The sequence below is a fragment of the Corythoichthys intestinalis genome, chromosome 6, assembly GCF_030265065.1.
Source record: "Corythoichthys intestinalis isolate RoL2023-P3 chromosome 6, ASM3026506v1, whole genome shotgun sequence".
Classification (NCBI taxonomy): Eukaryota; Metazoa; Chordata; class Actinopteri; order Syngnathiformes; family Syngnathidae; genus Corythoichthys; species Corythoichthys intestinalis.
Genome location: NC_080400.1, coordinates 33,861,155 through 33,875,847, shown reverse-complemented (window position 1 = coordinate 33,875,847; position 14,693 = coordinate 33,861,155). Strand labels below are relative to the sequence as shown.

General features: G+C 39.8%; 1 protein-coding gene across 1 annotated transcript in view; it reads right to left on the bottom strand.

Annotated features, from left to right (window-relative positions):
- ets1 (v-ets avian erythroblastosis virus E26 oncogene homolog 1) overlaps positions 1 to 13,921 on the bottom strand; it is a 67,508-nt gene extending 53,587 nt beyond the window's left edge. The window contains exons 1-2 of the mRNA XM_057839380.1: positions 13,823 to 13,921; positions 10,565 to 10,712 (exon numbers count right to left, since the gene is read on the bottom strand). Coding sequence (XP_057695363.1) covers positions 10,565 to 10,712; positions 13,823 to 13,912 — 238 coding nt within the window. The 5' untranslated portion in view covers positions 13,913 to 13,921. The remainder of the gene's footprint in view (positions 1 to 10,564; positions 10,713 to 13,822) is intronic.
- Between the last annotated feature and the right edge of the window lie 772 nt (positions 13,922 to 14,693).

Below are 14,693 nucleotides of genomic sequence, written 5' to 3'. Positions count from 1 at the left end.
GTGCTAATGTAAAGCGCTTTGGGCATTGTAACAATGTAGATAAAGCGCTATATACTGTAAGTACTCTCCATTTACCATAAAGGAGACAAAAGCACACAGTTGAAAGGTAAAAGCTGAGTAAATCAAAGTAACAGGAAATAAATCATAACACAAAACAAAAGAAGATCAAGTATGAAATGTGAAAAAAATGGCATTGGTCAAACCAAAATTTATGTGTAGAACATTGAACACCTAATCAATCAGTCACTCATTCTCAGGCCCAGATGTTTAAAGGGCACGCATCCACGCAGGGTGCAGAACAGTGAAACACAAAAACAGTAGGATCTTTGTGAATGCTATCCAGTAGCTCAGTGGCAGCTCTATCAGCCGATTGATGGTGCCACAGTATCACTTTATGGGAAAGATCTATAAGGTCATATACTGTATTTAATAATAGGGAGTTACTGGGGAACTACCTTGCCAAATATGATCATAACAGTCATCGTCAGCAAGTCTTTTTGTACTGCATGTTTCTTTTGCAGTGTTAAATTAGTCATTGTCTTATCATGAGGAACTGAGAAACGTGTACTTTGTAGAAAACTAACACGCAGAACTCAAGGAATAGGAAGTTTGAACTGTTGACATTTGGCTATTGCTTTGGATGAAAGTGCTCTCTAAAATACTAAATTCAAATGTTGACCTCTGAACCTGACTACACGACCAGTACACTTTTTTTGTGCAAATTTACCAATTGTCAATATGCTGATTTATCTCTGCATTAAAGTCATTATTAGACTTCTTAATGAAATGTCTCCATTTTGAACTTCCACCAAAATTAACACAACAAACATGTCTTAATTTGAAGGATTATTGAGCCCATACCAGAAAGGACAAAAATGCACAAGAGGGTAAAATAGTTGAATCATCCTTCTATAATAGTGTAAGGATACAACTGTTACGTATACTTATGTTTTTTTTTTTTTAAATGTATTCTCATATATTGTATTCATTCATTCATTTTCCAAGCCGCTTTTCCTCACGAGGGTCGCGGAGGTGCTGGAGCCTATCCCAGCTAACTACGGGCAGTAGGCAGGGTAAACCCTGAACTGGTTGCCAGCCTTATTGTCATTAATTATCATTAAATAATTACTATCATCTTGTAAAATCATCATCAGTATTTTGGGGTTAAAAATACTTTACCCAAAGTTACAGTTTCTCATGAAATAACATTACCCTTCACCTTCATTTCTGTAAGATATGTTTTTTTGTCTTGAAAAAAAAAAACAAAAAAACTCCCATACATGTTCTTCTTATGCAAAGTTTGCTAAGCAGTTGAACGATGCACAATGACACCATCTATAGCAACTTCTTGTTTTAGTTCTTTTTGAGCTGGTCCGTGGGTTGAGTGTGACTATTCTCACCATCCTTTGCCTCTGCTTATCTGTAGTTTTTCTTGGCCTGCCACTGCGGGCCTTAACTGGAACTGCGCTTGGGGTCTTTTACTTTCTCACAATGTTCCTCCACGTGAAAACTGACAGCTGCAATTCCTGAGCTAACTTTTTGTATCCTTTCTCTAAACCTTAATGTTGAACAATCTTCGTTTTCAGGTGATTTAAGTGTTGTTTTGAGGCTCTCATGATGCCACGCTTCAGAAAAAATGCAAAGTAGAGAAACACTTGCAAATTACCACCTTAAATACTCTCATTATTGGCTTCATTGTTGTATGTAGGTCAAGGAAAGAGAAGCTTACCAGACAAAATTTGTGTTCCAATCACTAGTGCTAAGGTATTCAAATAAAAAACAACAAGTTTGCCCAAATTTGTGCACCTGGATCCCTTTTATACGAACTCTGTTATTATTGAACGTTATTTTATCAAGGTTTTATTCTTTTATGACAGCTCTGAGGTGATTTGCCATGACAAGTAGAGAAAGTTATTATAATTATTATTATTATTATTTATTTTATTTTTTTTAAATAGGACGTTCACTAATTTCCTCTGTCTATATCAATTTAATTGTAAAATAGCCGTGTTCTGTACTTTAATACTGATATTCATGTATTTTAAGACATTTATTATGATCACTGTCTCTATCTATGTACATGCATAGGCTGTGCGGCTTGTGTGGCCAAGTCCGATGATAAGTGTTAAAAAAAAATCCAGCATATCTTAATTTAACCTAGTGCAGAAATAGCAAGACACCTTATTGTTAATGGCTCTCACCTACCAGTTGACTTGATTCAAACTTTGCGGATTATGTCGTAACCACCCCTATCCCAAAACTGTTGAATATAGTATAATGAGATCATTGTGAAATGGTAATGCAATAAATTGAAATACTTAAGTGTGGGTTCTGCAGCATATATGATGTACTTCACCTCAGTATGTTTCATATACAGTAAATTCAGTACAAATTCATTGGCGTCCTTCACGATCATGTACTCTTAGGACTAATAATTATACTCTAAGGAACATTGCACAATATGTACTACAAGTATGCTACCAAGCTGTAAAATGTAACGATCTAACATATAATTGAGGGTACAAGCAATTGCACCCCTCCAGGTACAGTAATGTGCCAAATACAGTAAGTCTACATCATGTTACGTGTATTAACTGACTGAACACCTGTGACCTCTGACCAGTGATAATCTGGAAGCACAATAACTATGCAGCACATTCCTCCACAGTTGTCTGTGGCTTTTCCGTGTTTGGACTCTTGTTTTGTTTTATTGTTGAAGGGGGAAGTGTGCACTGGCCTGATTAGCATCACTGTTTCCTCCTTTCCCATAACCCCCCTTGGAACCCCGCGGGTCCCGTGTTTACTTGAAGAAATAAAAAATCTGCCTGCACCCTTGTGGACGTGCCCTGCAAAGCCCCCCCAGTCTTCCCCTGTGATGCTACATTCATCACCCCCGCCCCTCCTAGCCCACTCGAATCTTGTTCTCCCACTGCGAGCGTTGATCCCGTTCCTCTGACTTTCCTTCTTATCTGTCCACTCTGCTCAACCTCCATCCCGCCCACTCACTTCCATGTGAAACCTCACCCACTACCCTGCACTTTCCCAAACCAGCAGCTCCCACCCTCCTGCCCACCCTTCTAAATGTCCAGCTGTCAAATCACATCAAATAAAACACAGGCCAATGGTCCCTGAGTGCCATATCACAGCTGTGTAGACTAAATGGAAGGACATGTTTAATTGGACCAACAATGGTGCAAAAGGGTTAATGTGTGTGCGTGTGTGATTGTCCATATACGTATATGAGTGCCTTACTGAATGGAGGGATGCTGTAATGTTATATTCACCAGAGTGCCTAGCGGGAATTTAATGAATGAATCTGCACCTACATTAAATCCAACGCAGGATGGTCTTGAGAACGCAGCATCAGAACTGCGCATGTTGGAATACGGGGCAACACGGAAACATGCAGAGTGGGAATTCTTACATAGAAGCAGCAGTGTCAGTTTGATTGTATTACGGGGCTGGGTCAGTGTAAACATGACCGTGGCATGGCTGCAGGCTGTCAAGAAGCACAGTGTGTGACATCAGGCTCTTTGCCAAAAATGAGATGGTCCCCTTACGTCCAACATCTGCTCTCCACTCATTCTCATACAATCAACATGTCACTTTCACAGCTCCCCATTTATATTTCACAGAGGGAAAAAAATCACCATGTGAGGAATGTTTGAAATGTTTTGTACTTTACTTTAATTTAGTTTTATTTCACTTTCAGAATTTTTTCTCACTAGTGTTGTCCCGATCCGATACAGCTATTTTTGGATAAGCAAACAGCATTGAATTTGGTCACAATATTGCATCTGATCAAGTATTCACACGTTTTCAGCACATCAAGCTTTTCGGCTGCTTTAAATAAAACCACAAGGCAAACATGTCTGCTCCATGGGACTACGCACTTCTTTTTATTTATTTATTTATTTATTTATCTATTTATTTATTTACTTATTTTTACCTGTGCTGTTCAGCGGCTTGACATGGAGAATGGAGATCTGAGTGTCTGATTGATCTGAACAGTTTTAATGTATCACATAGGAGTATGATATAGATCCATTGTGATCATTCAACATACCACATTTATTAGGAGAAAGCAGCGAAACAAGAAGGGGTTATGGGGAACAAAGGAAAAGAGGGAGAGAAAGACAGAAAAAGCACAAACAACAACAAGAAATACATTAATCACCTACTCTGACCAACTATGAATATGTTGGAGATATCGTTAGCTAGTTGTATTTTCGGTTGACACAATGTGGGGGGCCTGATAACCAAGGAAAGTGGGGGGGAGGGGTCTGAGAGATAAGTGATTTGAAGGGGTGAAGTGGAAGTGAACCTGACTCATCAATGTGGTCTAGAACCCAGTATTTGTGTAAATCCCTTGCGAGTGTGAGTACGTTGGCAACCTATTCTATGCTGTCTCTTCGCTAATCCTGACACCGAGGTTTCCTACTTGAGTGTGTCTTATTTCACCTAGTCATACATGAGTCCCATCTAACATCTGATAGTCCCGCACACGAATGGAGATGCTGCATGGGTGCCACCCCAGGGCCCCGACTTTTCTCCAGCCCATCCGGGGGGGGGGGGGGGCGAGCCAGCGCAGCCCATCCTTCCTCCCGCAGCCCAGCAATGGGGCCATCGCCACCCTCCAGGGATCCAGGATGGTCCCCCGGGCCACCCGCGGCCCCATCAACCATATGCGACGATCAGGAGGATGAGGAGCGTGTCGTGCAGCACCGCCCAAGCGTGGCCGGAGAAGGGGACACCGAGAGAGGCGGACTGGATTGCTCAGCTGCGGCCATGAGGTCGAGACGTGCGACGTGGAATGCCACCCAGTCGGGGCTGTAGACGAGGGCGACAGGTGCTGCGGTCGGAGTTGCCTGGCTGGGGATGAGGGCGACTGGCAAAATGAACCAAGACGACCGGCTGCAGCAGGAGCGAGGGAAAGTAGGCGTAGGCGGGATACACCCTGAATTGGTTGCCAGCCAATCGCAGGGCACATTGAGACATACGACCATTCACGCACACACTCATACCCACAGACAATTTAGAGTGTTTAATCAACCTACCACGTATGTTATTGGGATAAGGGAGGAAAACGGAGTCAACTTTATGATTGTAAAATGAATTTTAATTATGGTTATAATATCATAATAATTTTAGCAATTTTAAAAAATCTGGGCAAAATATCATCTGATCCTTCTGTTATGCTGCTGTGTAACATCAGGCAACAAAATGTTTGAATGATGTTATTTGTTTTTATAAAAATTCAGACAAATTTCATTTTGTATTATAACTACTCAATTTCTGTTGCTGAAAAATACTATTCTATAGTGTTTTCTGGTTACAGAGCTCCTCAAATTGCAATGGACATGTTAAAGGATTTAGGACCAGGATTAGAACTCCCCAAAATAAAAAATAAAGGTCAGTACTGGGCCTATTTTTTTCCATTTAGCAATGTTCATGTCAATGCTCAAGTGCTGGGAGCAATGAAGTGAGGGCTGCAAAGGAGTGTGTCTCTGGCAACAAACAACATAAAATCCCTTCAAATGACTCGCTCACATGCACACTAACACTCACACAATGTCCACGCACACACTTGCACTTCTCAAGAGACCAAGCCAAAGGCTTGGGAAAAAGATATCCGCCCTTCACCCCGGTCCACACCGCCCCCAACCCCGCCCCGCCCCGTAAATCGCCCTCCCTTCTGCAAGCTTCTTACCCTCGGCAACTGGCCAAGGGAGGTGACAGGAGAAAGTAGCCGAGATGCTCTACACTAGCATTTTGGTGTGTGTTCTAGGCTGGTGACATCAATCAGGCTTGAGGATGAGAGAGTCAAGTGCATTCGAAAGAATATTCCAGTTTCAATCAAAACTCCCATGACAAGGAAGGAGAAAAGCTGGAACAAACAAACAAGAAAAAAGCTAGGGGGAGATTGGTGGCGGGGTTATCTAGGAAAGGCATTGCATTGTGGTTTAACACCACTAACAAACACAGGCAGAACAACTCAGAGTGTACACGTGGCACTGGTTAAAAAAAAAAAAAAAAAAAAAAGAATGAAGGAAGAGAAAAAATTTCAAATGTAGGTCAGAATTGCAAATACTGTAAAACAAGTCATTTGTTTGCTTCCACTAATTTTTTCACAATGGGCTATTATGAAAATTGCACCCATTTCGGGGTAACGAAGAACAGATGTGTGTTTTGCCTTGGAAAAAAGATGGAAATCAAATCTTTTTTGGGGAATTGGTTGCATGAAATTAAAAAAGGGTTTCAATTTAAAAAGATTGAGAAGAACACTCAGTCAACTCCTGATGAGATTCCCTAATTATTAGACAGTACAGTGAAGAAACAAAATTGTAATTCCAGGAGTTAGCGTCATACCCTCCTGACTACCAGGGAAAAAAATGTTGTCCAATCACATTTATTTTGAAATCCCCCAATCTATGTGAAGTAATTGGAATACTGCAAAAGAAATTTTGAAATTTTTACTTTTGTTTTTAAGCTTTGATGTGTCCTCTACTGTGGACATTGGAACCCAATACAGGGGAAACAGAATTTAATTGTCAAAAAGTTAGTCCAACAGAAAATATCAAAAAGTCAACTTGACTAAGGGTTCAACATAAACATAACTTTCCAAAATATCCTTTCTTTTGTTTCATTTTTGCTTCTATTGCGTTTATTTGGTAGGATACTTCACAAGCAATTCCCTTTCTTGGTAACACAAAGGAAAATCTTGCATTTGGAGCACATAACAGACTGTATGTTTTACTGTTGAAGCCAGATCGGCGACACCATGATGCATGTATTTCATCCACCATCTCTGGAAGATGCACAGCACTATAGTGTCTCAGAGTTGCATTTGTCTGTGGTTTTCATTTTTGACATGGGGGAGTGTAGTCATCTTCACTGTCACCTGCTGGACGTCCTGCTTGGGCTCGAGCAATTAATTCTTCTCCAAGGAGCAGTTTGAAGTCAAGGAACTTCTGTGTTATTTCCCCAGACACTGGCAGTCACTCTTATACTGAAGCCATGAGTTGGCAATTGCCAGGTCAAAAAAGTGGAAAATGGCACGCTCTCTCCATTTTCTAGTGCGAGAGGCCATCCTGTGAAAACTCAACATTCGATTGACCAAGTCCACACAATCCATGTTGGTGTTGTACTCATCAATTGCCAGTGGCCTTGACACTTGGAATTTTTTTTTCTATTTCATGGACCATCTTCTGCGTGTGTCCTGAGGTTCAATCCCAAAAGCAGATGATACCATGACCACTGGCTTGTTGTCCAACCATTTTATGACGGCAAGTTCAGGTGTGCTTTGTCTCACAACCATCTCTGGTGACCCTCTTTCTTTCTTTTTGAAGAGCTCATCCCCTCTGATGTTGCAGTCTTTTGGAACCCTGTTATTCATGAGGGATCCAGTCGCCATCAGTCCTTTTGTCATCAGGGTGTCAAGGAAGCTGATTGTTGTAAAGTACCTGTCAAAGAACAGGTGGGTGTCTTGGGGAACAGACTATGTCAATTGAAGAACAGCTTGTTCCCCAATGCTCTTTCCTCCTGTAACTGTGAAGGTTGTCTTTCCTTGTTAGACCACAAAATCCAAAACTAAACCAGTTGGTGCACCCAAGACAAATATTTACCTTCAGTCTACTTGGGTTTGGTTTGCCCGGTACATTCTGGCACACTGGGCATCGATCAGTGAAAGGAACCATTTGCTTGTCACAATTTTCCTGTTCTTGGCAGACTCAGACGTCCTTGCCTTACTTTGGTCAAGAGGGCCCTGATTCTCCACATGAGATCACTTGTTTTTTCTTCATCTGAAACATCAAGGTCGTTGACAAGCTTGATGAAGTTTCTCAATTTGTAAAACTGATTTCTGGTCTGCCCTGCTTGAATTTTCTTCTTCCTCTATTTCTGCCTCAAATAGTAATTTCTTGATCACCTTCATTAGATAACTCAATGTCTGAGTTTCCCTCAACAATCCGCAGTAAATTCTCTCTGCTTCTGAGAATGACCTTTCTTGTCATTTGGGCAAGAGCAAAATGGACGAAATAACTTCAAATGTCTGATATAGAGGACATTTTTTAAACACTCGAATACTCTGCTAAAATGCATTTAAAATAACTCAACACTTAAGTGTGTTCTTAAGTGTCTTATAAACAAAACGCCAACAGCATTTCAAGACGAAATGTGTTTGATAAAAAGTATTAAACACTTACTTTTCCTCTTCCCATATAACGTGCTTGCATTGACGGAAGCCATTTTCTTCCATGGTAAAGTAAAGGTTAACAAAACCCCACCCCTACACATTTGGTCTCATTGGAAAGCTCTGAATGTCCTCTATAGAGCACGAAAGGAATTCAATTGGATGCAGTGGGTCAGAGATATTTAGGTTTATAGATGTCCTGTACAGAGGACAAATTTGAACTGCTGGTAGTCAGGAGGATATATAGTGGAAAAAAAATATATTTTCACAAGAATGGTTATGTAATTTCCAGAGGAAAAAAAAAGGTTTACACGACAAAAGTTTAAAATTGTTTCAAAATTTTACCAAAAATGTATAGAGTAAATGATAACAATGAGATTAAATAATTTGCTTGGTCCCTGTCGATGCTATGATTTGTTTGTAATTTTCACAAAAACATAGTAATAAAAAAAACAAAAAAACAAGTCTAGTCCTACATTTACAAGACATAAATTATAATGTTAGAAAAAATAGCAATTTTATATGTCATAAGTCATAGTTTTATGGGAATTTAGTTTTAATATTAAGACAGGGGTGCCGATTATGTCGATGTCAACGGTAATTTATTTATGTATTTATTTTAATTAAATGTACATAGTTAATTATGTTGTGTGAGCAACATATGATGTTGATTTTATATATGTATATATGTTTTTTAACAACCCAACTGTTAAGGTAGATCGCAGGAGGTCGTCTCCTTGAAAAGTAGATCTTGGAGCAAAAAACAATGAGCACCCCTGTATTAAGACATCAAAGTCACAATTTGTCAAAAATTTGTCATACTTTTTACATTGTTACTGTAGCCCAAAATGAGTTTCTTCCAAGTTGTACAACACAAATTCATATTTGAAGGATTTCATAGCTTCACGATGCAACTCTCCCTTTTCCTCTGCAAAGCTCAAACTATAATTAATGAGGCCTTAGGCACGCCCCACCTTTCATAAAAGTTTTTGAAAAATCAATTTAGCTTTTGCACAACGCTGCTAATAAAAACCAAACAAGCTCATTTGTGGAGGTAACTTTAGCAGATTTGTACGATTATATCTTCAGAAAGAAAACAAAACTATATTTGACAAAGATATTAAATTTAAATAGTGGGATTGTACGTAGTGTTTAGCCTCTCATGTGATGATGATGTGTATTCTTGATGGAGCAAGAAATCTCAATTTGAAAAGCTTGCAGCCATGGCTTTGAATCTTGATTTTGTTTTAATTCAATGTCTTGAAAGGTTTTTGATGGCTTCATGACCAATGAACATTGCTTGTAGACCATGTGAAACCACATGCATCACATTAAACGATGATCGTGATTTATTTATGAAGATGATCGAGATTGCTTTTCTTTGGCTTTGATTTCCAGCAGCGCTGCATGTGCTGTTATAGTTTCCCTAACATAAACCAGATGCTTTTGGGTTACATTTAATTCTGTTTGTTTCTTTTTTTGTGTGTCGTTGTTTTGCCAAAACATCAAACAATGTTATTATTCCAAAAGAGTCCTTTAAATGCCATGTTGTTTTAGTGATAATTAACAAACCAGTCTATTATGTCAGTCACATATTAGGATGCATTCTTTTTTTCTGTTTGTGCCTGACATATATAGATACCAATGTTAATTTTGAATAAGACCTGGGTAATTATTTCCAACCGATGGCCATGTGAAAGCTCCTTAAAGTGATCAAGGGCCAGACATATAATAACGTGAACTGTTTTGAATATTTACAGTATTTTCTTACCGTGTACATTATGTATTACTGCTACCTGCTACTATCATCGGTAATTTTATGTCACAATGCTCCCCTCATTTCCTCTAATAATGCAATATACAGGTGAGGCATCAATATAAAAACATTGTTATGGAACACAAGACTAAAGTACAGCATACTTGATAGTATTATTTCCCCGCATGTATTTCATTAAATATCAATCAATTTTCTCCACGTCATTAGGGTTGCAAGTGATCTACTGACTTAGGACAAAAGGGTGGCCCAGGCCAACATTTGCACCTGAGACCTTATAACTGGGAGTCAGACCTGCTAATCACAAGGATTGTGTTACTTATTTGCTTTAAAATGGCATCTTTAAATGACCAAATAAGATTAATCCTAAAAATATACTGGGTGCCATTGCGGATGGGGCATATTACCCTACATATCTTACATGTTTTGATTTTTGTTTTTTTACACAGGTGATGGTTATCAATAAAAGTGTAACGTGTGGGGCCAGTCGAAACTAAGGTGAATTTGAATTGTGCACCTAATGTTGTAGCTAATTTTAAGTTCCGCGCAATTTGCTTTAAACTCAGTTAGGCATTAATTCGCTCATGACCGCTTCTTACCTGTGGGACACATGTCATGTCCATTAGGGACCTCCTGAAGGGGAACATCATGAGCGTAGAGTGACTGGGAAGGGTAGTACTGCTGCTGGGGTTGGACTGAAGCAAGGAGATGCAATTGCAGACCCATGGCAGCCCCTGTACTCTGTCTCTGGGTGCAAACAAGACACAGGGAAATCATAAATTGTGTTTTGTGGCTAAGTTTATCTCCACTGTGTTGCTTATGGAGCTTATCACAGAAATATATGAGGCTGCACTGAAGGGAAGTCAAGATTTGACAGGGGAGTAGGCGAGATATGACATTCTTTGTGGATATAGAAGATAGCGAACGATTGCCACTTGACCATTTTTAGCATATCTAAGGCTGCGATTGTCAACAAACAAAAAGCCTCAATAGATATTGTTGTAGCTTCTGTTGGAAAGCAATGAGAACAAGGGGAACAATTTTTCCCACAATATTGAATAGAATTTTTTTTTTATATTATTCACAAAAAAGCAAGTCGCTGAAAGTTGTCAAACAGTTTTTAATATATTATCTGAATATGCTAAACAAGGGCAACTCACACAGGGGTGCACAAAAATTTTAAGTACCACTTTACCATAAACTTTATGGACTGAATTTCTTGGTGCAGTTGAGGTGTGGAGGGGGTCAGGTTTGGTCGCCTCAGTATTAAATGTCTCTGCTTTAGGTTCAATGAGCAGCGATCCTCAATTCTATCTCGAGATGGAATAATAAGCCTCCAAATCTTGGGAAATTAGCTGTAGTTGCCTCTCTGGAAAGAGATTGTGGGAAAGAGATTCTTCCCCAAGTGGGACAGTTCAATTATCTTATAATCTTGTTCACACATGAGGGAAGAATGGAGCGAAGAATCAACAAGGTGATATGCGCAGCATCAGTAATAGTGATGCCGGCCCCACATCAGTCTGTTGTAGCAAAGAAGGAGCTGAGAATAAAGGCAAGGCTCTGAATTTAAAGTTTTATATGCGCACCTTCTTCATGGTCAACAGAGATAGAAACAAAGATCAGATAATTAACCTCCAACAAATAAGATATAAAGTACGTCCCAAGGCAAAACATCACTATTCTGTACAATGAAGCCTACAACAAGACAGGCTGTCAGAATGACTGTCAAGCAGATAATCGTAACCTGTACAAGCTCAACAGCATTTATCAGTAGCTGGCCAGTTTTATGGATGGCTACCAGAGTGGTGGGTGCGTGACTGGGTGGATTATTAAACCCTTTTTATTTTTAAGTGGGATGAGCCGAGCTCCTAGGGGTGTGGTCAGCGAGTAGGCAAAGTTAGAATCCAAGAAGACCCCACACAATGTTGGTTGGAATTGAGAGAGAAGTGGCGATAACACAATGGGGCTTATTTTCGTAAACTGTGTTCCACGGTTTTTGGCTCAAAATGTGACATACTGAGCATGTGTCATTCTGCTTCTATCTTTTAATATTATGTATTATCATGTTTGCGACTGACTCATTCTGGATAGAATCTTGTAGTGCTTGGCATTTCAAATTTTTAAAATTATGTAGTGGAAGCACGTTTACGTTATCTGGCATGACAATCTGGGAAGATTCTTATGTAATCTTTCATGTTATCACATTTTAATGCCCACAAAATTGTATAGTTTAAGGCCACCCCTCGTGTCTTTGCTGATGAATAATAATTTTTATAATTAAAATAATTCCGTAAGAGGACACACATTAATTATTTTATGTTTTAACTACTTTTTTTCTCCATTACAAGCAACTTGGCCATTATAAAGATCCCTTGAGAACATTTTGACCACCATTGGTCGAAAGAGATAAGTTATGAATTGGAATTAAATGAAATATCAATAAGAATAATTTATACTGACTGTTTGTCAAGCTATTGAAGGACACTCACAAAACAAACATGATGTCTGCTTATGATTCTCATTCATTCAAACAAGTTTCTGCTGTGTTCACCTTCTGACCAGGTCTGCCCTCGTATGCAAGCGCTTCGTTTCCAAACGCGAGCTTCACCACCTGAGCCAATTAAGACCTGTGGTGCTGTAACCTTCCATGTTTTCTATCAGGCAAGTGTGGGGTTCCCATTAGCATATAACCTCAGTCTCTTATCCTAATGCGCTGAAGCTCTGCATACTAATGGAGGCATTTGTGTTTCTGCTCCTTGGCCTGGAGCCTTTGAATGTTCACCTGCCAGGAATCCCAATGTTCCCTGCTACTCCTGGCTCTGTATTATTTGGAAATAACTGCATCCAGATCACTGAGAGGATGGCTCTGCAGCAAAAGTTCATGTCGGTAGATAGTAATTGTGCGATGGCAATGAAGAATATCTCTGACAAAATCATGAAGTACAGAATGCGTAAGGGTTCTTAATGATACTATATCATATCATAGCATATCAAATCATATCATATCACATCAAACCAAACTCCTCATTGAGCTAACATGTATGCAAAACTCTGCTACATGCCTTTTCATCCGTACTCGCCAAAGGGATCACGTAAGCCCTGTTCTCTGCAACCTGCACTGGCTTCCCATTACACGCAGGATACAGTTTAAAATCACTGAATAACATGGCCCCTCCTTACCTCACAGACCTTCTCTGTCCCCGCCACTCATATAATGGAAACATCCTTGCACTGCCCCAACAAGTAACACACCGAACTTGGGGGTACGGAGCCTTCTCCGTTGCTGCCCCCTTCCTTTTGAACTCACTCCCTAAACCCATTGGCACCTGTTCACACCTTCCTACATTAAAATAAATAAATTAAAAAAATTAAAAAATAAAAAACACTAAAAACTTAGTTTTATAAACTAGCTTTTAAATTAGTAATTGTTTTTGTTTATTTTTTTTCCTACTTATGTTGCTTGCTGCTTTTCTTTGTTTTAACTGTGAAGCGTCTTTAAGCATCTGCAAAAGTGCTCACTAAATAAAATTTATTAATGATATTTTTCACATAGCTCAATGGTAGAGTAGTTGTCTCCAACCCAGAGCTATGGGCTCGATAACGTCCTGGTGACCATGTCGAAGTATCGTTTAGCAAAGTGTCAAAGTGGTTTGAGAGCCTTGAAGGTAAAAAACACGCTACATGAGTGAATGCTCATTTACCAACACTAGAAAGGCAAAATAATTATGGAATGGAAAGTTGAAAACACACACATCAGTTCACATTCTAGCATATAATCTCCTTACACTCACAGCTGGCTGTGTGGTAGGTAGTCAAAGGTAATTTATGAGAGGGGAGAATGAGGTTAGGGGTCTTACCATTGCGGCCAGACGGTCACAGGGGTGAAGGGCCGGATAGGAAGAAACTGGATCCATGTAGTAACTCATCATGGACGCTGCGGACAGCATAGGTTGGGCCTGTTGAAGGGATCAACACAGCAACACATGAAGCAGTGCAAGGCGAGCCATCAATCACGTACTGTTTACACTGTTAGTGCTGTGTGTGTATGTGGGGGCGTGTGCGTGGGTTTGGGGTGGGGGGGAGCAACTGTAAAAGATAAGAGAGGGAAGTAAAAGGAGACAAGGGACTTCAGCTATTTTCCCGCTTTTGATGAAAAAAAAAAAAAAAATCTACTCATAGGTAGTATTATAGCTTGAATAAAATTGGATCGATTCCCTTTCAATGGCTTATTCAGGAGAGACAAGCCAAAGGTGTAATCCACATTTCCCCCCAAGTCCAGTGGAAAAGGCCCAAACTATGAGCCTGAATGGATAAAGCAGTATACAAGGAGCTCATCTCATCTATGCGTTAACATTGTTTTGAAAATGGGAAACATGTCCTTCTCTTCTACATTTGCCGTAAGACATAGTATACATTAATCTTCTATACCGCCTAACCTTACCAGGGTTGCGTGTGTGCTGGAACCTATTCCATCTGACCTTGGTGGAGGGGCAGGGGCAGCAACTTGGTCACAAGTCAATTGATGTGTAATCTTCAATGAAACTAACTGGCATTTTTTAATAATGTAAAACACACACATGCACAGGGCCTACATGCAAACTCCCTGCAGAACGACTGAACCAATGGTTCGTAACCCCAACCTCAGGGAAGTGATGTGGTAGCCATTAGGTCACTGTGTCACCAACACCAGAACAAACACCGTTAATATGAATTTAATGTGTGATCATA